This window comes from Anolis sagrei, chromosome 11 (assembly GCF_037176765.1).
Source record: "Anolis sagrei isolate rAnoSag1 chromosome 11, rAnoSag1.mat, whole genome shotgun sequence".
Classification (NCBI taxonomy): Eukaryota; Metazoa; Chordata; class Lepidosauria; order Squamata; family Dactyloidae; genus Anolis; species Anolis sagrei.
The window spans coordinates 3,358,192-3,385,241 of NC_090031.1; the positions used below are offsets into that span (position 1 = coordinate 3,358,192).

Consider the following 27,050-nt stretch of genomic DNA (forward strand, 5'->3'; position numbering starts at 1 on the left):
TTGGCCGGCGGGTGAGGACACTTCCGGGGCGGGGCTTCGCCTCAGTGGTGCAATGAAGGGATGAGGGAGAAACAAAAGGAGCCGAGAAGCCCAAAAGGACGGAGGTGAGGCCAGGGGGGGGTCTCTTGAGAGCATCCAGCCCCATCCAGGGGGTTAATACTCCTATTGATTATTCACTAGTATTATTGAAAAGGGGGAAGGAAGGAGGGCCAAGGCCACACTCAGGACTAGAAACTTGAAGTCCTCTCAAGTTTCTAGTCCTCATGGCTCTGGGTTCAATTCTATCCCAGTGTTTGCATGGTTAGCTTTTACATTGTATTCTTTTAGTGTTATTTGCCTCTATATAAACATAATAATAATAGTAGTAATAAGAATATAAATGATAATAATAATAATATTTATACCCCATTTATATTATTAAAATATATTATTATTATTATGTTTAGATTATACATTGTATTTTCTTTGGTGTTATTCGCCTCCAAAGTAAGATTTTATATAAACATAATAATGTTTATGATAATAGTAATAATAATAATAGTTTATAATAATAGTAATAATAATAGTAATAATAATAATTGTAACCCTTTATGTTATATTATTATTGTTATAACCCTTTTATATTATTATATTATTATGATTATGTTTATACACCTTTTATATTATTATTATTATTATTATTATTATTATGTTTAGATTGTATATTGTATTTTCTTTGGAGTTATTCACCTCCAAAGTAAGATTTTATATAAATATAATAATAATACTAATTGTACCACTTTATATTATTATTATTATTATTATTATTATTATTATAGCCCTTTTATATTATTATAATATTTTGGTTATGTTTATACCCCTTTTATATTATTGTATTATTGTATTATTATGTTTAAATTATACATTGTATTTTCTTTGGTGTTATTCACCTCCAAAGTAAGATTTTATATAAACATAATAATAATAATAATTATTATTATTATTATTATTTAATAGCCCTTTATATTATTATTATTATTATTATTATTATAACCCTTTTATATTATATTATATTATTATGATAATGTTTATTCCCTTTTATATTATTATATTTTGATCATGTTTAGATATTATTATATTATATTATTATGATTATGTTTATACCCCTTTTATATTATTATATTATTTTATTATTATGTTTAGATTATATATTGTATTTTCTTTGGTGTTATTCACCTCCAAAGTAAGATTTTATATAAACATAATAATAATAATAATAATAATAATAATTTAATACCCCTTTATATTATTATTATTATTATTATTATTATTATAACCCTTTTATATTATTATATTATATTATTATGATTATGTTTATTCCCCTTTATATTATTATATTTTGATTATGTTTAGATTGTATATTGTATTTTCTTTAGTGTTATTCACCTCCAAAGTAAGATTTTATATAAACATAATAATAATAGTAATAATAATAATGTTTATACCTCTTTTATGTTATTATATTATTATTATACACCTTTTATATTACTATGTTTATACCCCTTTTATATTATTATATTATTGTTTAAACCCTTTTTATATTATATTATATTTTTATTATTATTATCACCCATTTATATTATTACATTATATTATAATTTATAATTTATACCCCTTTATATTATTATACTATTATTATTTTATTTATTATTATGTTTAAACCTCTTTTATATTATTATATTATTACTGCTCATTATTTTATACCATTGTATTGTATTATTTTTATTATTGTATTATATTATGATTATGTTTGTACACCTTTCATATTAAAATACTATATTATTACTTCTTTTATATTACTGTTGTTGTTTATACCTCTTTTATATTATTCTATTACTTTTATTATGTTTTTACCCTTTATATGATAATATAATATTATTATGATTCTGCATTTTTCTTTCTCCATTTTCTCCTTGCCTCACTTCTTCCTTCCTTTTCTCCTTCTCTCTCTCTTTCCTACCGACCATTCTTTCCTACTTCTCTTCTGTCCCTCTCTTTTTCCTACTTCCTTTTCTCTTCTTTCTTTCCTCCTTCCTTCTTTTCTTCCTTTTCTCTTTCCCTCTCCCTTTCCTACCTACCATTCTTTCCTACTTCTCTTCTGTCCCCTCTCTTTTTTCTGCCTCCTTTTTTCTACCTTCCTTCTTTCTTTTCTCCTTCCCTCTGTCATTCCTACCTGCCATTCTTTCCTACTTCTCTTCTGTCCCACTCTTTTTCCTACCTCCTTTCCCCTTCCTTCTTTCTTTTCTCCTTCCCTTCCTTTTTCCTTCCTTCGTTTCTTCCTTTTCTCCTTCCCTCTCTCTTTCCTACCTACCATTCTTTCCTACTTCTGTCCCTCTCTTTTTCCTACCTCCTTCTCCCTTCCTTCCTTCTTTCTTTCCTCCTTCCCTTTCTTTCTCCTTCCTTTTCTTCCTTCCTTTTTCTCCTTCCCTCTCTCTTTCCTACCTACCATTCTTTCCTGCTTCTCTTCTGTCCCTCTCTTTTTCCTGCCTTCTTTTCCCTTCTTTCCTTATTTTCCCCTTCCTTTTCTTTTTCCTTCCTTCCTTCCTTCCTTCCTTCCTTCCTTCCTTCCTTTTCTCCTTCCCTCTCTTCCCTACCTACTATTCTTTCCTACTTCTCTTCCGTCCCTCTCTTTTTCCTACCTCCTTTTCCCTTCCTTCCTTCTTTCTTTTCTCCTTCCTTTTCTTTTCCCTTCCTATCTTGCTTCCTTTTCTCTTTCCCTCTCTTTCTTACCTACCATTCTTTCCTACTTCTCTTCTGTCCCTCTCTTTTTCCTACCTCCTTCTCCCTTCCTTCTTCCTTCCTTCCTTCCTTCCTTCCTCCCTCCCTCCCTTCCTTCCTCCCTTCCTCCCTTCTTTTCTCCTTCCCTTTCTTTTTCCTTCCTTCTTTTTCTTCTTCCCTCTCTCTTTCCTACCTACTATTCTTTCCTACTTCTTTTCTGTCCCTCTCTTTTTCCTACCTCCTTTTCCCTTCCTTCCTTCTTTCTTTTCTCCTTCCCTTTATTATTCCTTCCCTTTCTCCTTCCCTCTCTCTTTCCTACCTCCTTTTTCTTACTTTTTCTTTCCTTCTCTTCCTTTTTGGAGGGATCAAGAATGGAAATGATCCTTCTGTTTTGAAGAGAGAAAGGGAAGGAATGGAAAAGAAAGGCAAGGGAAGGGCCCAGCAATTTAGGATTTCTTTGCAGCCGAGTCTTGACTTTTTCCTGGGGTGCTTTGCAGCCCTGATTGTGACGTCTGTGCCTCTCTCTCCCTGTCATTGCCTTTCCCATTTCTATGGGGCGATTTGCGAAGTGGAGACGCGGCGGGTCATTTGGGGTCAGCTGCGGTTTCCGGACACGGCGCCTTCGTGTTTGGACGCCTCCAAATCAAGGCGCAAGGGATGCTTTGCTTCTCTTGGGAAGCTCTCCAGTATCTGTCATTGAGAGATGATATCTCCGGGCCTTGCAAATAGGCAAATAATGTGGGGAAAACCCCACAAATTCCAAGAGAAAGGGCTGATGCATGTCATACATGAAGTCATACGTGTTCCTCTGAAAGTATAGGTTGTCATATTGAAATCAGGCGCTCCTTCTTTGAATCTCGGCCACACAGAAGGCCCTTCGATCCCTTCCTCATACAATTATAATTCGATGATAAACTTCATATTTCGTAATATATGATTATTATTATTTAATATGTGACATTAACTTTACATTTAATATATCAGAATTGACTTTATATTTGGTATATGATTATTAACTTGATATTTAATATGTGATTATCAACTTTACATTTAATATATGATCATTAACTCGATATTCATATGCGATCATTAACTTCATAATTAATATCTGATTATCAGCTTCATATTCAGTAGGTGATGATCCTATATTAAATATTATATTTAATATGTGATTGTTAACTTGATATTTAACTGTATATATTTCATTTTCTTTAACTTTATATACAGCTTTATATTTAATAATATATTATTAACTTTACTTCAACTCGATATTTATATGTGATTATTAACTTCATAATAAATATCTGATTATCAACTTCATATTCAGTAGGTGATCCTATATTAAATATTATATTTAATATGTGATTTTTAACTTGATATTTAACTGTATATATTGTATTTTATTTTATTTCCTGTAACTTTATATACAGCTTTATATTTAATATATTATTAACTTTACATTAACTCAATATTTATATGTGATTTTAAACTTCATAATTAATATCTGATTGTCAACTTCATATTCAGTAGGTGATGACCCTATATTAAATATTATATTTAATATGTGATTCTTGACTTTCTATTTAATTGTCTATATTGTATTTTTTATTTTCTGTAACTTTATATACAGCTTTATATTTAATAATATATTAACTTTACATTTAATATATGATTATTAACTTGATATTTATATGCAATCATTAATATCTGATTATCAGCTTCATATTCAGTAGGTGATGATCCTGTATTAAATATTATATTTAATATGTGATTCTTGACTTTCTGTATATATAGTGTTTTATTTTATTTTCTGTAACTTTATATACAGCTTTATATTTAATAATATATTATTTTTACATTTAATATATGATCATTAACTCGATATTTACATGCGGCCATTAACTTTATAATTAATATCTGATTATCAACTTCATTTTGAGTAGGTGATGATCCTGTATTAAATATTATATTTAATATGTGATTGTTAACTTGATATTTAACTGTATATATTTTATTTTCTGTAATTTTATATAAAGCTTTATATTTAATAATATATTATTGACTTTAGATTTAATATATAACATTGCATTTTATCTTTATTTTACATAACTTTTATATAACTTTATATACAACTTTATATTTAACTAGCCGCCCCCTTCCATGCGTTGCTGTGACCCAGCCTGTATATATGTGTTTTGTGTGTGTATTTATGTGTTAATATGTGTGCATATGTGTGTATGTATTTGTATATATGTGTATACGCCCTGAGTCGCCTTTGGTCTGATATGGGCGGGATAGAAATAGTGTATTTTATACATATATACATACATACATATATATATGTGTGTGTGTGTGTTTGCATATATATATGTGTGTGTATATATATGTGTGTGTATATTTGTGTTTATATGTGTATATGTATATTTTGTGTATGTGTGTGCTTGTCTATATGCATATTTGTGTGTATATTTGTGTACTTGTGCATATATACACGTGTGTGTATATATGTGCGCATGTGTATATCTATATGAGTGTATGTATATATGTATATATGGTGTATTTTTGAGGTTTTTAAGTCTGTTCTGCTGTTTTTTGTGTGTTTTTTTGTGGCTTTAGGGGTGATGAACATTTGTTGGGACTGTTGGGTGTATTGTGTCCAAATTTGGTGACAATTCGTTCAGTGGTTTTTGAGTTATGTTAATCCCACGTAACATAATACCTATATATTATGTGTGTATCGATAGATAGATAGATTAGATAGATATATAGATATAGATATATATTGTGTATGTGTGTGTGTGTGTATATATATATATATAGTGTGTAGGAAGAAAGCATTGGCACTTAGATTTGTTTCTCAAATAGAAACGAATTGAATTTTGCATATTATTACTATTATTATCGTTATTATTAGCTTTTTTATCTGGAGTTTTGGGAGTAAAACAACAACTTTCAAAGTAAGGATCGCACAATGAAACAGGAAATATCACTTGCAAACCAGGAACAGAAAATATTTTAAATGTTGTTACATAGTATTATGAGAGGTATTTGTGCTCAATGGAGAACCCCAGGTTTGTTTGTATGGAGAGATGGGATTGTTCGGACTCCCTTCTGGAACATATTTATCAATATGTTCCAGAAGCTCAAGAACAACTTGGCCGCCTTTTACGGCCTTCCGGGAATCAATGACTGGATTGATTTTTCCTTTTTTTAAAAGCTTGCTTTGTTTGTTTACGGATGATACAGAGGCATTGTTGTTGTCTTCAGAGAGGCATCATTGTTGTCTGCGTCTTGAAGGACGTGCCTTTTAAGAACAAGTCGGTGTCAATATTTGCACTAAAAACATTCAAAGGACTGGAGTATTGTTTGTTAGTTGAGCATTTAGGAAACCGATGGTCAATTCAGACCTTAGGGCATGTAAAAATCAGTTGGTGAGTGTGTTAACTCAAAATGCAAAGCACGAAACTGATTGGTTGGGCTATTATTGAGAGCCTAGCTGAGCCTGGGAATTTTGGCAACAGTTACATATTTAGTTTTTAGCTTACCAAGACAGTTTTTGCTTCTGGGCTGCTTGGAAGAAGATCTTCCAAATGGATACTTAAGGAGTATTTGAATCTCTCTCAAAGGATGTTGTGTTAGTCAATGCAACTGTTCACATGACTGTATATATCCTTGTGTGTGGCATATCTTTTCTCTAGCAAAACAAATGTGGACTACGCATGATTCTCATTCCACCACACATTTGATATGTGTTTATTTTCAGGTGCTGCTCCCATGGCGCTTGGGGAAAGAGCAGCGCGGGATCCGGCACATCGAAACCTTCTTGAGCTGCATCACAGAAGGATGAAGTGGAGATAGCGGCGAATCGGTCCTCTTCCTCTGGTGATGACGGACTTGGTAATATACCGTATTTCCTCGAATCTCATATACCATTGAATCTCATGCACAGCTCCATTTCCAAAACCCTGGGACCAGGAAAAGGATGGAAGATGAAGTCCCTCAAAAGAGGAGCTCCACAAGTAGCTTCCCCTTTTGCTTTGGCTCTTGGGTGACCTCTGTATTTTCAAATATACAAAGCAGAGAAAGTCGGAGAAAGTTTTGGTCGGAGGCCGAAGGGAAAAAAATTGAAGAGCATACAGAACGGAGGAGGGATGCTCTTGCATCTTACTTAGGCTATCCCTCATTGTCCGAGTAGGGTAGTCCTCCAGGATCAGTGTCCTGACGGTGGGTCCGTAGGTGACTGTGGAGCCCTATTCTTGATCTGCATGTTCTCACGCAGTGAGGGCATCAGATTCCAGGTGGAAGGCAGTCCCGGTCGGGGTTGGCTCTTCAAAGTCTGCAGCACTGATGGTCACAGCTGACCTCCAGCTGGAGCACTCAAGGGCCAGGGCTTCCCAGTTCTCAGTGTCTATGCCAGAGTTTTTAAGGTTGGCTTTGAGTTCCATAGCCGAGGGGCAATTACTGAGAAGGCCCTGTCTCTCGCCCCTGCCAAATGCGCCTGTGATGGTGGTGGGATCGAGAGCAGGGCCTTCCCAGAAGTTCTTAATTCTGTGATGGTTCATAGGGGGAGATGCGTTCAGACAGGTAAATAGGGTCGAGGCCATTTAGGGCTTTATAGGCCAAAGCCAGCACTTTGAATTGTGCCCGGTAGCAAACTGGCAGCCAGTGGAACTGGCGTAACATGGGAATTGTGTGTTCCCTGTATGCCGCCCCAGTTATTAACCTGGCTGCCTCTCGTTGGACTATTTAACACTTCCGAGCAGTCTTCAATGGCAGCCCCATGTAGCATTGCTTCAGTGTTGGTGATCTTTGCTTCTTCCAGCACACTGACACTTGTTCGCCTGGCTTCCCAAGTGATTTGCAGGATTTTTTGGTGGCAATGCTGATGGAATTGTTCCAAGAGTTGCATATGACATCTGTAGACAATCCACATCTTGCAGGCATATAGCAGAGTTAGGAGGACAATAGATTTATAAACAAGCCCCTTGGTCTCCCTGCGGATGCCCTGGTCCTCAAACACTCTGTGCTTCATTCAGAAGAATGCTGCACTCGCAGAGCTCAGATGGTGTTGTATTTCAATGTTAATGTTGACTTTTGTGGAGAGGTGGCTGCCAAGGTAGCAGAAATTGTCAACATTTTCTAATGTGACACCATTAAGCTGTATTTCTGGCATTGGAGAGGGATTGGCTGGTGACTGCTGGAAGAGCACTTTGGTTTTCTCAATGTTTAATTACAGGCCAAACTTCTCGTATGCTTCTGTGACGGTGTTTAGAGTGGCTAGTAGGTCTTCTGAATGTGCACAGACTATGTTATCATCAGCATACTGGAATTCTATAACAGATGTTGTTGTGACCTCGGTTTTGTTGAGGGATTGGCTGGTGACTGCTGGAAGAGCACTTTGGTTCTCTCGATATTCAATGACAGGCTGAGCTTCTCGTATGCTTCTGCGAAGGTGTTTAGAGTGGCTTGTAGGTCTTCTTCTGAACTTGTACAGACTATGTTATTATCAGCATATTGGAATTCTATAACAGATGTTGTTTTGTAGAGGAATTGGCTGGTGACTGCTGGAAGAGCACTTTGGTTTTTTCAATGTTTAATAACAGGCCAAGCTTCTCGTATGCTTCTGTGACGGTGTTTAGAGTGGCTTGTAGGTCGTCTTCTGAATGTGCACAGACTATGTTATCATCAGCATATAGGAATTCTATAACAGATGTTGTTGTGACCTCGGTTTTGTATGGATTGTCTGGTGACTGCTGGAAGAGCACTTTGGTTCTCTCGATGTTCAATGACAGGCTGAGCTTCTTGTATGCTTCTGCGAAGGTGTTTAGAGTGGCTTGGTCTTCTGAATGTGCACAGAGTACATTATCATTGGCATATTGGAGTTCTATAACAGATGTTGTGACCTTTGTTTTGGCTTTCAGTCTGCTGAGGTTAAATAGCTTGCCATCATTGCATTACAGATGTGACTTGAATATAAAACAATTCAATAGACAGAATATCCTTAGACTATAACATATGAGGACTCCATCAGAAGAGAGCTTCCTGTAGATTCCTCCTTGTTCTTGAAAAGTTGCAACTTGTGGTTCTGTGTTTATAAAGATGGTTTACCCTTGCCTTCCATTGCCTTGGCCATCTTTCAATGATTGCCATGTAGGGAGTGAATGTTTTTCTAGGGAACTTTGCTAATTGCTTCAGTCTGGGAATGCCTAATTGGTTTCCAAGGAGCTGTTGGGTTCTAGAAAGTCAGGGAAAGGGTTTGGTCGCAGCCTGGAGGGAAAGGCATTGAAGAGAGTAGAGAATAGAGAAGGAATGCTCTTGCATCGCATTACAGATGTGACTTGAATATAAAACAATGAGCAGAATGTCCTCAAATGTGAGGACTCCATCAGAAGAGAGCTTCCCGTAGATTCTTCATTGTTCTTGAAGAGTTGCAACGTATTGTTCCATTTTAGGTTTACCCTTACTTTCCATTGCCTTAGCCATCTTTCAATGGTTGCCATGTATGAATAAATGTATTCCTAGGGAATACTCATGAGCCATTGCTAATTGCTTTGGTCTGGGAATGCCTAATTGGTTTCCAAGGAGCTGTTGGGCGCTCGCGAGGTGTCTTGCCAAATCGTTTTCTTCTCCCTTTTGCTGACTTTCTTGCGATCTGAGGGAAAGTATTGGCTTGAAGGTCACAATGGCTGGATTTCACAATCTGGCCGCGTTCTAGAATGCTGGATGTCTGCGAGAATCAGCACGGAGGAGGTGAGCGTAAACCTTCCAAACAAAATAATTATAATTATATAATACTAGCCATCCCCTGCCACACGTTGCTGTGGCCCAGTCTGTGTATCTGTGTTTTGTGTGTGTATTTGCGTATATATGTGTGGTTTTGCACATGTGTTGTAATGTAATTAGGTCTCTTCTGCTGTGTTTTTCCATGTTTTTATGAGTGATGGTTACTCGTTGGCCTGATCGGTGTATTGTGTACAAATTTGGTGACAATTCGTCCAGTGGTTTTTGAGTTATGTTAATCCCACAAATGAACATTACATTTTTGTTAATATAATACTAGCCGTCCTCTGCCACACGTTGCTGTGGCCCAGTCTGTGTATGTGTGTTTTGTGTGTGTATATGTGTGTATATATTTGTGTATATGTGTGTTTGCGTATATATGTGGTTTTGCACATGCGTTGTGATGTAATTTTTGTTTTTTGGCTTTTTAAGTCCCTTCTGCTGTGCTTTTCCGTGTTTTTATGAGTGATGCTCATTCGTTGGCCTAATCAGTGGATTGTGTCCAAATTTGGTGGCAATTCACTCAGTGGTTTTTGAGTTATGTTAATCCCACAAATGAACATTGCATTTTCGTTTATATAATACTAGCCGTCCCCTGCCACACGTTGCTGTGGCCCAGTTTGTGTATATGTGTTTTGTGTGTGTATATTTGTGTATATGTGTGTTTGCGTATATATGTGTGGTTTTGCACATGCATTGTAATGTAAGATTTGTTTTTTGGCTTTTTAAGTCCCTTCTGCTGTGTTTTTCTGTGTTTTTATGAGTGATGGCCACTCATTGGCCTGAGAGGTGTCTTGTGTCCAAACGTGGTGGCAGTTCATCCAGTGGTTTTTGAGTTTTGCTAATCCCACAAACGAAAATTACATTTTTGTTTATATAATACTAGCCATCCCCTGCCACATGTTGCTGTGGCAAAGTCTGTGTATATGTGTTTTGTGTGTGTGTATATATATTTATTTTAAAAAAAATTATATCGCGATCTTCTCTACCTCTACAGAGGGACTCAGACTGGCTAACAACAAAGATTCAGTGCTAACACTGAAAATCTAAAACATAATACACAACATTAAGTTACCAATTACATTACATAAATTACATAAAATTACATAAAAGCCGTTTGCCAGGATAAAATCGTGTCCACTTCAGTCCATGTGTCCAGTCCATATATTGTGATCAGTACCATTAGTCGATTGACGGTCTCAGACATCATTCCGCAAAAGCTTTGTTGCACAGCCAGGTTTTCACTAGTTTCCTAAAGGTCAGGAGGGAGGGGGCAGATCTAATTTAATTTGGGAGGGGATTCCATAGCCGAGGGGCCACCACAGAAAAGGCCCCATCTCTCATCCCCACCAGACGCACCTGCGAAGATGGCGGGACCAAGAGCAGGACCTCTCCAGATGATCTTAACACTCTTGATGGTTCATAGGGGAGAATACATTCAGACAGGTATATTTGTGTATATGTGTGTTTGCTTATATATGTGTGTAGTTTTGTACATGCGTTGTAATGTAATTTTTGTTTTTTGGCTTTTTAAGTCCCTTCTGTTGTGTTTTCCGGTGTTTTGATGAGTTATGGTCACTCGTTGGCCTGAGAGGTGTCTTGTGTCCAAATTTGGTGGCAATTTTTCCAGTGGTTTTTGAGTTTTGTTAATCCCACAAACAAACATTAAACGAATATTAAACGAATATTAAACGAATATTTGTTTTTTGGCTTTTTAAGTCCCCTCTGCTGTGTTTTCCGGTGTTTTGATGAGTGATGGTCACTCGTTGACCTGAGAGGTGTCTTGTGTCCAAATTTGGTGTCAATTTGCCCAGTGGGTTTTGAGTTCTGTTAATCCCACAAACGAACATTACATTTTTGTTTATATAATATTTAGTTGTGCCCCACTTTGGTTGAGACCCAAAATGCTCTTTTCCCATTTCCTCTTTTTCTTCCAGTCTTCTTTTATCTTCCAGTCTTTTTTCATTTGACTGCCAGAAAGTCAGACCAGTGTTTTCAAAAATGGCAGAATTCTGTATTTTTTGGGGCGTTTTCATCCCTACCAGCGTGAAAGTCTACTAGTTATGTTTATCTATCTGTAATTTATTTGAACCTACTTGGTTAGGTTTTCCCTTTTGATAGCAAATGAAGGAGAGGCAGCAATGTGTGCCAGATGTCAGAAGGCATTCTCCAGTATTTTAAAAGCATCTTATTCCCTGTTTGTGGAGATAATGCCGAATATTGTGTGATTTGAGCCAGTGAAGGAAATAACCTGCAGGGAATGGGCTTTCCACACAGTGAGCCAATTGTGTTCTTTATCGGAATGTCGAACAAAAGGGAGCCCATTGAGATGATAAGGAAGAATTGGCGGAGAAACCTGCTGCTCCAAAACTAAATCAAAAGCAAACACTCTTAACAAATACCTCCATTAACATGCGCATATTGATCTACCAGCACACAACTACACAGGGAGTTCAAGGTGAAGTTCCTCATAGGTTTCTCCAAGTCTCTCCATCTTGGATAATTCACAGATCTTCGTCAGCCATTCTTCTCGGTTCTCATGTGTTGCTTCCATCTCTGCACAGAGATGATTCTTGCTGCCATTATATAATAATAATAATAATAATAATAATAATAATATAAACAGCCAGCAGAGTGTCTGCTGTGGACTCATCTTGTCGTGTTTCAAATAATAATAATAATAATAATAATATAAATAGCCAGCAGAGTGTCTGCTGTGGACTCATCTTGTCATGTTCCAAATAATAATAATAATAATAATAATAATAATAATAATAATAATAATAATAAATCTTTATTTATATCCCGCTTTTCTCCCACACGGGACCCAAGCAGCTTACAGCATATTAAAATCATGTAAACAACAATCCATATACAGACAACAATCCATATACACATACATAATTATATAATACTAGCCATCCCCTGCCACACATTACTGCGGCCCAGTCTGTGTAAGTGTAAAACATCATAAAATGAGCAATTTAAAACCACAATAATATACATTCACCTTCCACGTTTTCTTTCTCGTCGATCGGCCAACATTCCCAACATGGTTTCCTCATGGTTGTAGCCTTAAAGGTGTTTGTAACTAGGTTTGGTGCCCAGGTTAGCTAATTGGCAATGTTATATATTATGAATAACCACTCTTTGCGTTTGGATTTTATGAACGGACCCATCAGAAAATGCGAAAGGATGTTGGGTGGGCCTGGGTCAATTCTCCCAAAACTGAAGCAATAGTTAAAGTTGGTCATGATGGGTTTGTGTGCCAAGTTTGGTCCAAATCCATCCTCAGTGGGGTTCACAGTGCTCTTCTGCATGCGGGTAAATTATAACTCCCATCGTCCTAGGTTAATTCTCTCCAAACTGAAGCAGTAGTTAAAGTTGGTCATGATGGGTTTGTGTGCCAAGTGCAGTGCAGATCCATCCTCAGTGGGGTTCACAGTGCTCTTTGATTATGTGTGAACTACAACTCCCAATGTCTAAGCTCAGTTCCCCTTAAACCCTAACATCTTGGGTCAATTCTCCCTAAATGGAAGCAGTAGTTAAAGTTGGCCATGATGGGTCTGTGTACCAAGCTTGGTCCAAATCCATCCTTGGTGGGGTTCACAGTGCTCTTTGATTATGTGTGAACTACAACTTCCACTGTCCAAGCTCAGTTCCCCTCAAACCCTAACATCCTGGGTCAATTCTCTCCAAACTGAAGCAGTAGTTAAAGTTGGTCATGATGTGTTTGTGTGTCAACTGTGGTTCAGATCCATCCTCAGTGGAGTTCAGAGTGCTCTTTGATTATGTGTGAACGACAACTCCCAATGTACAAGCTCAATTCTTCTCAAATGGAAAGTTTAGTTAAAGTTGGCCATGATGGGCCTGTGTGTCAAGTGTGGTTCAGATCCATCCTCAGTGGAGTTCAGAGTGCTCTTTGATTATGTGTGAACTACAACTCCCAATGTCCAAGCTCAGTTCCCCTAAAACCCTAACTTCCTGGGTCAATTCTTCTCAAATGGAAACAATAGTTAAAGTTGGGCATGATGGGCCTGTGTGTCAAGTGTGGTTCAAATCTATCCTCGGTGGAATTCAGAGTGCTCTTTGATTATGTGCAAACTATAACTCCCAATGTCCAAGCTCAATTCTCCCCAAATGGAAAGTGTAGTTAAAGTTGGGCATGATGGGCCTGTGTGCCAAGTGTGATCCAGATCCATCCTCAGTGTTCAGAGTGCTCTTTGATTATGTGTGAACTATAACTCCCAATGTCCCAGCTCAGTTCTCCCCAAATGGAAAGTGTAGTTAAAGTTGGGCATGATGGGCCTGTGTGCCAAGTGTGATCCAGATCCATCCTTAGTGGAGTTCAGAGTGCTCTTTGATTATGTGTGAATTACAACTCCCAATGTCCTAGCTTAGTTCCCCTCAAACCCTAACTTCCTGGGTCAATTCTTCTCAAATGGAAAGTGTAGGTAAAGTTGGTCATGATGGGCCTGTGTGTCAAGTGTGGTTCAGATGCATCCTCAGTGGAGTTCACAGTGCTCTTTGAATATGTGTGAACTATAACTCCCAATGTCCCAGCTCATTTCTCCCCAAATGGAAAGTGTAGTTAAAGTTGGCCATGATGGTCCTGTGTGCCAAGCTTGGTCCAGATCCATCCTTGGTGGGGTTCACAGTTCTCTCCGGATGTGGGTGCCATCTTGGCAAATACACCCTAACCTTGAGATAGGTTTTCCTCTGACGTCTCTCCTCTTTTTTGGACCCCAGGGGAGCCATGATTCCGGTCACCGAGTTGCGCTACTTCGCCGACACCCAGCCGGCCTACCGCATCCTGAAGCCCTGGTGGGACGTCTTCACGGACTACATCTCCATCGTGATGCTGATGATCGCCGTCTTCGGTGGGACGCTGCAGGTCACTCAGGACAAAATGATCTGCCTGCCCTGCAAATGGGTCACCAAAGACGCCTGCAACGACTCCTCCCGCGACTGGGTGCCCGCCAAGCCGGACCTGGGATACTCTAACTCCTCCCTTGCCGTCTCGGCTGACTCCGGGCCGATGGGGATCAAGTACGATCTGGACCGGCACCAGTACAATTACGTGGACGCGGTCTGCTACGAGAACCGCCTCCACTGGTTTGCCAAGTACTTCCCTTACCTTGTGCTGCTCCATACCTTGATCTTCTTGGCCTGCAGCAACTTCTGGTTCAAATTCCCCCGGACCAGCTCCAAACTGGAGCACTTTGTCTCCATCCTGTTGAAGTGCTTTGACTCTCCTTGGACGACGAGGGCTCTGTCGGAGACGGTGGTGGAGGAGAGCGACCCCAAGCCGGCCTTTGGGAAGATGAACGGCTCCATGGACAAGAAGGCCTCCACCGTCAGCGAAGACGTGGAGGCCACGGCACCCATGTTGCAACGGACCAAGTCCCGGATCGAGCAGGGCATCGTTGACCGGACGGAGAACGGCGTCCTGGACAAGAAGGAAGGGGAGCAGGCCAAGGCCCTCTTCGAGAAGGTCAAGAAGTTCCGGACGCACGTGGAGGAAGGAGACATCGTCTACCGCCTCTACATGCGGCAAACCATCATCAAGGTGATCAAGTTCATCCTCATCATTTGCTACACTGTCTACTATGTAAACAACATCACTTTCGACATTGACTGCAAGGTGGACATCGAGAGCTTGACCGGCTACCGCATGTACCGCTGTGCTCACCCTTTGGCTACCCTTTTCAAGATCCTTGCCTCCTTCTACATCAGCTTGGTGATCTTCTATGGCCTGATCTGCATGTATACTCTCTGGTGGATGCTCCGGCGGTCACTCAAGAAGTACTCCTTTGAGTCCATCCGAGAAGAGAGCAGCTATAGTGACATCCCTGATGTCAAGAATGACTTTGCCTTCATGCTCCACCTCATCGATCAGTATGACCCTCTGTACTCCAAGCGCTTCGCCGTCTTCCTCTCCGAAGTGAGTGAGAACAAACTCCGGCAGCTGAACCTCAACAACGAGTGGACGCTGGAGAAGCTGCGGCAGAGGATCACCAAGAACTCCCAGGACAAGCTGGAGCTGCACCTCTTCATGCTCAGCGGCATCCCAGACACCGTCTTCGACCTCATCGAGCTGGAGGTCTTGAAGCTGGAGCTCATCCCAGATGTCACCATCCCGCCAAGCATCGCCCAGCTGACCAGCCTCAAAGAGTTGTGGCTGTACCACACAGCGGCCAAGATTGAGGCTCCGGCCTTGGCCTTCCTGCGGGAGAACCTCAAGTCCCTGCACATCAAGTTCACTGACATCAAGGAGATCCCTCTGTGGATCTACAGCCTGAAGACGCTGGAGGAGCTCCACCTGACAGGGAACCTGAGCGCTGAAAACAATCGCTACATCGTCATTGACGGCTTGCGGGAGTTGAAGCGACTCAAGGTCCTGCGGCTAAAGAGCAACCTGACCAAGCTGCCCCAGGTGGTTACGGACGTCGGGGTCCACCTCCAGAAGCTCTCCATCAACAACGAGGGTACCAAGCTGATCGTGCTCAACAGCCTGAAGAAGATGGCCAACCTGACAGAGCTGGAGCTCATCCGCTGTGACCTGGAGCGCATCCCGCACTCCATCTTCAGCCTCCACAACCTGCAGGAGATCGACCTCAAGGACAACAACCTCAAGACCATTGAGGAGATCATCAGCTTCCAGCACCTCCACCGCCTCACCTGCCTCAAGCTCTGGTACAACCACATTGCCTACATCCCCATGCAGATCGGCAACCTCACCAACCTGGAGCGCCTCTACCTGAACCGCAACAAGATCGAGAAAATCCCCACCCAGCTCTTCTACTGCCGCAAGCTGCGCTACCTGGACCTCAGCCACAACCTCCTGACCGCCATCCCGGCTGACATTGGGATGCTCCAGAACCTGCAGAACCTGGCCGTGACGGCAAACCGGGTAAGGAGTAACAACGGGGCGAGGGGCACCCGTCCAGGAGTCACTTGGGGTGGAGGTCATCCCTTGGCATGATTATGATAGTAAATTTCAAGGAAAAACTGGGATGATGGACATCTAGACTCACTTGGGTTGGAGGTCATCTCCTGGCTTAACAACAACAACAACAACAACAACAACAAATGTTAAGGACAAATTAGAATTGAGGACATGCAGAAGTTACATGGGTTGGAGGTAATCTCTTGGCAGGATGATGATGTTAAATTTTAAGGAAAACTGGGATGATGGACATCTAAAGTCTCTTGAGTTGGAGGTCATCTCCTGGCTTAATAATAATAATGATACATTTTAAGGAAAAACTAGGATGGAGGACATCCAGAAGTCACTTGGGTTGGAAGTCATCTCCTTGCTTACTCCTACAACTAATAATAGTAATAATTTTTAAGGAAAACTAGGATGGAGGACATGCGTAAGTCACTTGGGTTGGAGGTCATCTCCTGGCTTAATAACAATAACAACAAATATTAAAAGGAAAGCTAGGATGATGGACATCCATAAGTCACTTGGGTTGAGGTCATCTCCTGAATTAATAGCAATAACAATAATAAATTTTAAGGGAAAACTAGGGTGAAGGACATCCATCAGTCAATTGGGTTGGAGGTCCTCTCCTGGCTTAATAATAATAACAATAATAACCAATATTAAAAGGAAAACTAGGATGATGGACATCCATAAGTCACTTGGGCTGAGGTCATCTCCTGAATTAATGGCAATAATAATAATAAATTTTAAGGAAAAACTAGGGTGAAGGACATCCGTAAGTCAATTGGGTTGGAGGTCATCTCCTGGCTTAAAAATAATAACAATAATAACCAATATTAAAAGGAAAACTAGGATGATGGACGTCCATAAGTCACTTGGATTGAGGTCATCTCCTGAATTAATAGCAATAGTAATAATAACAATAATAATAATAATAATAATAATAATATATTTTAAGGGAAAACTAGAGTGAAGGACATTCATAAGTTAGTTGGGTTGGAGGTCATCCCCTGGCTTTCTACTACTACTACTACTACTACTACTACTACTACATAACAATAACAATAATAATAATAATAGTACATTGAGTTCAACCACTTTGCATCTCTTTTAAGAAAGCAAAAGAGGGATATAAACAAATATAATAATAAATAATAACCCAATGGGTTTCCTCAATAGGAGTTTGGTGTCTAGATGGAGGTAAGTTGTAGTCCTACTCTATCCAGCTTTGGTTAGACCTCACCTGCTGTTGTATTATTATTATTATTATTATTATTATTGAGTTCAAATGAAAGGGGTCTAGGAGTCTTAGATGAACATGAGCCAAGAGTGTGATGCGGCAGCAACAAAAAGGCCAATGCGATTCTAGGCGGCATCCATAGGAATATAATGCCTAGATCGAGGGATATCTTCCTCTCTCCCTGCAAATCCACTTCCTTGTGAGGACAGAGGCGATTTTGCAATTCCTCCTTCCCCGAGGCACAGGCGGGGAGAAATGCGAGCAGCCCTTACTTGACATTTGCCTAATTTGAAGGAGTTCCTCAAGGTGTGGGTTGGTGCATTTTCCCCGTATTGCGAAATGCGGTGTGGGATCGGGATCCCTTTGGAAAAAGGCCCAGAGCCTGGGAAAGGCTTCGGGTTTCCGGGTTTCAGCACTTTTCGAGCTCTGAAATTACATTGCAATGATGATGATGATGTTGATAATAATAGTGATCTCTGTGTCAAATATCCTTCGTCATCCTTGTAAAGGCTTGAGGTTTCTGGGAGTGGGAGGACAAAAAAGGCACTCTCCAGGCCCTGAAATCACATCACTATCATCTTCATTGTTACCGTTTATATTATTATTATTATTATTTGTTAAATGTACATAACAGCACAACACACATGCACATTATGTCTAAGTGTCTGGGATTCGTTTCTGAATATTGGACTCTTTCCAAGGGCTAAGAATATTATTATTATTATTATTATATTATTATTATTATTATTATTTCATTATTATTATTATTATTATTATTTCATTATTACTATTATGATTAGTATTATTTCATTAGTATTATCCTCATTATTATTTCATTAGTATTTATTATTTTATTACTTCATTATTATAATTATTAGTTTTATTTCATTAGTATTACTCTCATTATTGTTAGTATTTCATTCATATTTTTTATTTCATTATAGTTATTATTTCATTCGTATTTATTATTTTATTATTTCATTATTAGTAGTATTATTTCATTACTATTATTATAGTAGTATTATTTCATTACTATTATTATTATTTCATTAGTATTTATTATTTTATTACTTCATTATTATAATTATTACTTTTATTTCATTAGTATTTTTCTCATTATTGTTAGCGTTTCATTCATATTTATTTTTTATTTCATTATAGTTATTATTTCATTAGTATTTATTATTTTATTATTTCATTATTAGTATTAATATTATTTCAGTAGCATTATTATAGTAGCATTATTTCATTAGTATTGTTATTATTTCATTATTATTTATTATTTTATTATTTCTTTATTAGTATTAGTATTATTTCATTAGTATATTGCTCATCATTAGTCTATCGTTAATATTTATTACTTAATTTCATTATAATTATTATTTCATTAGTAGTAGTATTCTTTCATTAGTATTACTCTCATTATTATTTCATTAGTATTTATTATTTTATTATTAAGTTATTAGTATTATTTCATTGGTATTATTCTCATTATTATTAGTATTCATTAATATTTATTATTTTATTTTATTATAATAAGAATTATTTCATTATTATTATTTCATCAGTATTCTCATTAGTGTTTCATTAATATTTATAATTTTATTAATTCATTATTATTATTAGAATAATCACATTATTTTTAGTATTAGTTCATTGATGTTTGTTATTTTATTATTCATTATCATTATAATTAGTATTTCATTCATATTTCAGTTCCTTATTATTATTTTCAGCTGCTGCTAAGCAAGGGTAGCAGTTTGCTCATTATTGTTATAATTATAATTATTATTATTATTGCTGCAAAGCAAGGGTAGCTGAGTTTTTGCTCCTATAGCAACAACAATATAATGATGATGATTACATTATACTTTCTCCTCCCCAGGTTAACACAAGCCAGTGTTCTCAAATTTTCTTCATATCCTGGTTTTTTTTTTCTCTTGACTAAAACTCAAAGCAACTCTTGGCATTTTAAAAAATGCATTTTAAAAACCAAGTATGTAGAAATATTAAAATAGCATTCAACATACCATGAAAATAACTAAAAACAACCAGGATATGCAGCTGGGAGGGACTGGCCAGGGTGAAGCAAGCCCGGGCGTTTCCTGTTTCCTGGGGACATTGGGTCCCTGTGACCCCTTTCTAATTAAAAGGAGAACCCTTGAGTGAAAAGGCTTGTTGTCCTGCCAAAGAAAGGAGAGAAAAGGAAGATTACTTCAGAGCTTGGCCACAACCCGCAATGCGTCTCCTTGGCAAACCAGGAGGCTGCGATTCCCAGAATCCACTGGCCAGCAGGGACACTGGGAGTTTGGGCATTTGCAAAGGCACCTCCCAGGAGCCAGTACAGAGAAGGCTGCTAGAGGTTGTTGTTGTTGTTGTTACTATTATTATGTTGCAGTCCAAAGACAATGGGAAGGCCTTCCGTTGCATGTTGTTATTACTATTATTATTATTGCAGTCCAAAGACACTGGGAAACGTTGCAATTGCATATTATTATTATTATTATTATTATTATTATTCTGTTGCAGTCCAAAGACACTGGGATGGCCTTGCAGTTGTATATTATTATTATTGCAAGCCAAAGACACTGGGAAGGCCTTGCAATTGCATGCTGTTGTTGTTGTTATTATTATTATTATTATTATTATTATTATTATTATTATGTGCAGTCCAAAGGCAACTGGGAGGGCCTTGCTATTGCATATCATTATTATTATCATTATAACTGCAGTCCAAAGACACTGGGAAGACCTTGCAGTTGCATATTATTATTACTATTGTTGTTATTATTATTACTATTATTATTATTATTGCAGTCCAAAGACACTGGGAAAGCCTTGCGATTGCATATTCCTATTGTTGTTATTATTATTATTATTATTATTATTATTATTATTATTATTATTATGTTGCAGTCCAAAGACACTGGGAAGGCCTTGCAATTGCATATTATTATTATTATTATTATTATTATTATTATGTTCCAGTCCAAAGGCAACTGGGAAGGCCTTGTGGTTGCATATCATTATTATTATCATTATAACTGCAGTCCAAAGACACGGGGAAGTCCTTGCAATTGCATATTATTATTATTACTATTATTATTATTATCATTATTATTATTATCATTATTATGTTGCAGTCCAGAGACACTGGGATGGCCTTGCAGTTGCATATTATTATTACTATTATTATTATTATTATTATTATTATTATTGCAGTCCAAAGACACTGAGATGGCCTTGCAGTTGCATATTATTATTATTATTATTATTATTATTATTATTACTATGTTGCAGTCCAAAGGCAACTGGAAAGTACTTGTGGTTGCATATCATTATTATTATCATTATTATTGCAGTCCAAAGACATTGTAAAGGCCTTGCAATTGCAGGTTGTTGTTGTTGTTGTTATGTTACAGTCCAAAGACACTGGGCAGGCGTTGCAATTGCATGTTGTTGTTATAATTGCTGTTATTATTATGTTGCAGTCCAAAGCCAGTATTATTGTTATTACTACTACAACCTTCTTCTTCCTATTATTATTATTATGATGCTAAGAGTAGCTGGCTGTTTGAACATTACTATTACTACTGCTATTGATGCTGCTGCTCAGATTAGCTGAGTGTTTGCCCAAGCTTGTTCTTCTTCTTCTTATTCCTTTTGCTGCTGCTAAGAGTAGCTGAGTGTACAACATTATCATTTATATTTTTATTGCTTTTATTATTATTCTTGGTGCTGCTGCTAAGAGTAGCTGAGTGTACAACATTATTATTTATATTTTTATTGCTTTTATTATTATTCTTGGTACTGCTGCTAAGAGTAGCTGAATGTTTGCATGATTGTTACTGTTATGACTACTAATATTACATCAGGGAGGACTTCCCTGTGTGTTTCAGTGTGATGTGTGTGCCTGACCCCTCTCTGCCTCGGTCTCCCCCTCTCCCTGCAGATCGAGACCCTGCCAGCGGAGCTCTTCCAGTGCCGCAAGCTGCGGACGCTGCACCTGGGCAACAACGTGCTGCAGTGCTTGCCCTCCCGCGTGGGGGAGCTGGCCAGCCTCTCACAGATTGAGCTGCGGGGCAACCGCCTGGAGGGGCTCCCCGTGGAGCTGGGCGACTGCCCCCTCCTCAAGCGCAGCGGCCTGGTGGTGGAGGAGGACCTCTTCAACACCCTCCCATTGGAAGTCAAGGAGCGGCTCTGGAGGGCCGACAAAGAGCAGGCCTGAGGCCGAAGGGGGGACAACGACAAGGACCCCGGACGGACGGAAGGATCAAGGGACGAACCCGGAGCAGGATGAGGAGTGAAGCGGAGCGCTGGGGGTAACTTCCTGTTTCTCCCTTTCCCCCCTGGAATCGCTCTCCCGCGAATGTTTCGGAAGCAAATGGGATCGAGTATTGTGTCCCCTCGGATTGAAGAACAACCAGAAAGGAGAAGAAATGGTTGTTCTGCTTCTTCTCATCCAGAAGCTCCCATTTTGTAATTGGAATAACGTGGAACTGCCAGGAATGTTTCAGAAGCAGGGCGGATCAAGGTGTTACCTTCCTTCAGATAGAAGGACCCGCCAAAGAATGAAAGCCAATGCGCCCATATCCTGGCGGTCCTTCCACATGACCTGATATCTACGAGAAACCGTCGTTCTGCTTCTTCTCACCCAAAAGCTCCCCCTTTGTATTTGGAATGGCCAGGAATGTTTCGGAAGCAGGTGGATTCGAGGAGTTGCCTTCCTTCAGAACGAATGACCTGCCAAAGAATGAAAGTGGATGCTGTCATATTCTGGTGGTCCTTCCAAACGACCAGACATTTACAAGAAGCTCCTTCTTCCCTTCCCCTGTCTTGCAGATGAAAGAGCCAAGAACTGTCCGGAACGTTTCGGAAGCAATCGGAAGAGACAGGAACTGTGGAATGTCTCGGAAGCAGGTCGGATCGAAGGTGGCCTTCAGATTGAAGGACCTGCCAAAGAATGAAAATGGATGCGGTCATATTCTGGTGGTCCTTCCAAACAACCAGATATGAGTAGCTGCTTCTTCTCTTCCCCTATCTTGCAAATGGAGGAGCTAGGAACTGTCCAGAACGTTTCGGAAGCAATCGGAAGAGCCAGGAACTGTGGAATGTCTCAGAAGCAGATTGGATCGAGGGTTGCCTTCTTTCAGATCGAAGGACCCTCCAAAGAATGAAAGCAGATGCGGTCATATTCTGGCGGTCCATCCAAACAACCAGATATCTACGAGAAGCTTCTTCTTCAATTCCCCTATCTTGCAAATGGAAGAGCCAGGAACTGTCTGGAACATTTCGGAAGCTGGTCGGACTGAGAGGTTGCCTTCTTTTAGATCGAAGGACCCTCCAAAGAATGAAAGCAGATGCGGTCATATTCTGGCGGTCCATCCAAATAACCAGATATCTACGAGAAGCTTCTTCTCTTCCTCTGTCTTGCAAATGGAAGAGCCAGGAACTGTCTGGAACATTTCGGAAGCAGGTCGGACTGAGAGGTTGCCTTTTTTCAGATTGAAGGACTCTCCAAAGAATGAAAGCAGATGCGATCATATTCTGGCGGTCCATCCAAATAACCAGATATCTACAAGAAGCTTCTTCTTCTCTTCCCCTATCTTTCAAATGGAAGAGCCAGGAACTGTCTGGAAAATTTCGGAAGCAATCGGAAGAGCCAGGAACTGTATGGAATGTTTTGGAAGCAATTGGAAGAGCCAGGAACTGTATGGAACGTTTTGGAAGCAGGTCGGACTGAGAGGTTGCCTTCTTTCAGATCGAAAGACTCTCCAAAGAATGAAAGCAGATGCGGTCATATTCTGGCGGTCCATCCAAACAACCAGATATCTACGAGATGCTTCTTCTTCTCTTCCTCTATCTTGCAAATGGAAGAGCCAGGAACTGTATGGAACGTTTTGGAAGCAATTGGAAGAGCCAGGAACTGTCTGTAACGTTTTGGAAGCAGGTCGGACTGAGAGGTTGCCTTCTTTCAGATCGAAGGACTCTCTGAAGAATGAGAGCGGATGCGGTCATATCTTGGCGGTCCTTCCAAATGTCCGGATATCTACGAGAAACCGATTGTCTTGCTTCTTCTCACCCAGAAGCTCCCATTTTGGAAGAGCCAGGAACTGTCTGGAACGTTTCAGAAGCAGGTCGGACTGAGAGGTTGCCTTCTTTCAGATCGAAGGACTCTCCGAAGAATGAAAGCAGATGCGGTCATATCCTGGCTGTCCTTCCAAATGACCGGATATCTACGAGAAACCGATTGTCTTGCTTCTTCTCACCCAGAAGCTCCCATTTTGGAAGAGCCAGGAACTGTCTGGAACGTTTCAGAAGCAGGTCGGACTGAGAGGTTGCCTTCTTTCAGATCGAAGGACTCTCCGAAGAATGAAAGCGGATGCGGTCATATCCTGGCGGTCCTTCCAAATGACCGGATATCTACGAGAAACCGATTGCCCTGCTTCTTCTCACCCAGAAGCTCCCATTTTGGAAGAGCCAGGAACTTTCTGGGATTGGGAGTTGCCTCCTTTCAGATGGAAGGACCCACCAAAAAATAACGGCGAGTTTTCCGTAAGCAGGTGTGAACGAGTTCCTTCCAATCGGAGGAGGATGAAGAAGTGGCGGACGACTGGACATCGAGAACGGATGGGCGTTTTGCTTTGTTGTTGTGGCTGCTGTTGCAAATCGGAACAGCCTGGAACGTTCTGGGGTTGTGTTCCTCCGGATCGAAGGGTGCCTCGGTTGCAGACGGGGCGAGGCGGCCATTTTGGACAGGAAGTCGGACAGGAAGCGAGTTTGAGAATTGCACACGGCGAGGGGCGGGCCTTCCCTTTCTCCCCCATCCCTTTGCTGCACAATCAATCAATCACTGACCTTTTCGGACGCAGAGGGAAACCTCCTCCTCCCTCGGATGCCAAACGGACCTCCTTTTGTGTTCTATTATGCAGAAATACGGACCTTTTTGTGTTACGTCTCCCCCTGCTATGAGATTAGGATCAATTCCCAAGGCTTTCTTATCAATTACGTCCTTGGGGTCGTGTTTCCGGGGGGACCGGGAAGCCGAAACGTAATGGGAATCGTGGGTTTGATATTTAAAATTGCCTTTGTGTTCCTCTCAGGGCTATCTATTTGAAACACAGCCGTCTCTGACAATAATACGTCATGTAAGGAAACACTACGAAAGATAAGAGCTTTATTATGCTTATAATGCCATTAAATATTCTGATTTTTGTGTTAAAAATCAGGGATTTGGGTCTTTTTGAGGGTCTCTGCCTCCCTTCGCTCCCGAATCATCCTCCAGTATTAAAGGAAAGGCCGGAAAGGCTGCTTTCTTTGGAAACAAGGGAAACACATAGGACATTTGCACTACTCTTTGTTTCTAATTGCAGATTTTAGTCCTCCCATCTAGGAAACCACAGAGATTCCGTTATCTGGTGCCTTTTTGGAGGGCGAAGCGAGGCATTTAAATCTGCAAAAAAAAAAAAAAAGAGAAAAAAGAGAGAAATAAAACCCTCACCAATGTCACTTTCTTGCATTTTATATTCCTTTCTTTGTGCGCAGTAGCAAAGGCCGGGAAACAAATACAATCCCATGTAAACCAGGCTCTGGTAATGGTCAATGTTTCAATAAAGCTTCATGGAAATCCCTCGGAAAAGCTGGGTCTGTCCTTTAACAAAAGGGAAGCGAATCCAACAGTGATATTTAAGGTGTTTATTACGGTAAGGTCTCACTTATCCGACCTTCGCTTATCCGACATTCCATCTTATCCGACGCCGCATTTTCCTCCAGCATTTCCCCTTCAATTGTGTTGTTTCATAATGCCACAACTCCAATAGATCCTCTCCCTAAATAGTCATGAGAATAATAATAATAATAATAATAATAATAATTTGGCCCAATACAATAACCAGTATAGTGATCTTGTTTGCTGTGTACTAATCTTGTTATGTTTCTAATAATAGTAATAATAACAATTTATATTCCACTCTATCTTTCTGAGGGAACTCACAGCGGATTACAGTGTGCAAACATTCAGTGCCGTTATACAATTGATTTTTTTTTTGTCGTGTCAGGAGCGACTTGAGAAACTGCAAGTCACTTCTGGTGTGAGAGAATTGGCTGTCTGCAAGGACGTTGCCCAGGGGACGCCCGGATGATTTGATGTTTTTATCATCCTTGTGGGAGGCTTCTCTCATGTCCCCGCATGAGGAGCTGGAGCTGATAGAGGGAGCTCATCCACCTCTCCCCGGATTCGAATCTGCGACCAGTCAGTCTTCAGTCCTGCCGGCACAGGGGTCTAACCCACTGCACCACGGTGGCTCCATATACAATTGATTACAAAGACAGACAATACATAGACAGAGGCAAGGCTTCCCTGGAACAGTGTGATTCCAGGTTTCTCTCGAACTATTATTGAACAATGCACAACTCCAATAGACCCTCTCCCTAAATAGGCATGAGAATAATAATAACATTATTATTATTATTATTATTATTATTATTATTATTTATATTCCACTCTATCTTTCTGAGGGGACTCAGAGCAGATTACAGGGTACAAACATTCAGCACTGTTATACAATTGATAACAAAGACAGACAATACATAGACAGAGACAAGGTATCCAACAATGTGATTCCAGGTTTCTCTCTAAATGTTATTGCACAATGCTCAACTCCAATAGAGCCTCTCCCTAAGTAGGCATGAGAATAATAATTATAATATACTTTATTTATATTCCATACTATCTCTCTGAGGGGACTCAGATTGGATTACAGAATACATATATGGCAAATATTCAGTGCTGTTACACAATTGACAACAAAGACAGATCGTACATAGACAGAGGCAAGGCTTCCCTCTTACATACATTTGGTGCAGTTATACAATTGACAAGAAAGACAGACAATGTGATTCCAAGTTTCTCTCTGGTATTTCACAATGCACAACTCCAATAGAGCCTCTCCCTAAATAGTCATGAGAAAATAATAATAATAATAATAATAATAATAATAATAATAATAATCTGATACAACAGCCAGCAGAGTGATCTTGTCTGCTGTGGACTCATCTTGTTGTGTTTCAAATAATAAATAATATTTATTTATATTCCGCTCTATCTTTCTGAAGGGACTCAGAGCAGATTACAGGGTACAAACATTCAGCGCCGTTATACAATTAATAAGAAAGACAGACAATACATAGACAGAGGCAAAGCATCCTTTTTACATAAATTCAGGCTGGTTTCCTCTCTCAAATGAGACTCAAAGCAGTTCAGGCGATGGTGATGGTGATGATGATGATTATTATTATTATTATTTCTATTATTATTATTAT

The 27,050-nt window shown here is 39.4% G+C and overlaps 1 protein-coding gene across 2 annotated transcripts; it reads left to right on the top strand.

Moving 5' to 3' along the window:
* The first annotated feature begins 1 nt into the window (after position 1).
* LRRC8A (leucine rich repeat containing 8 VRAC subunit A) lies at positions 2-25,368 on the top strand. 2 transcript variants are annotated; one of them, XM_060757527.2, is made up of 4 exons: positions 2-104; positions 6,521-6,654; positions 14,287-16,450; positions 21,682-25,368. In XM_060757527.2, the coding sequence occupies exons 3-4, from the start codon at positions 14,294-14,296 to the stop codon at positions 21,955-21,957; spliced, it is 2,433 nt and encodes an 810-aa protein (XP_060613510.2). In that variant the 5' UTR covers positions 2-104; positions 6,521-6,654; positions 14,287-14,293; the 3' UTR covers positions 21,958-25,368. The 2 variants fall into 2 exon arrangements, with proteins under 2 accessions (XP_060613510.2, XP_060613511.2); XM_060757528.2 differs by lacking the exons at positions 2-104; positions 6,521-6,654 and adding an exon at positions 9,411-9,507.
* Positions 25,369-27,050: the final 1,682 nt, after the last annotated feature.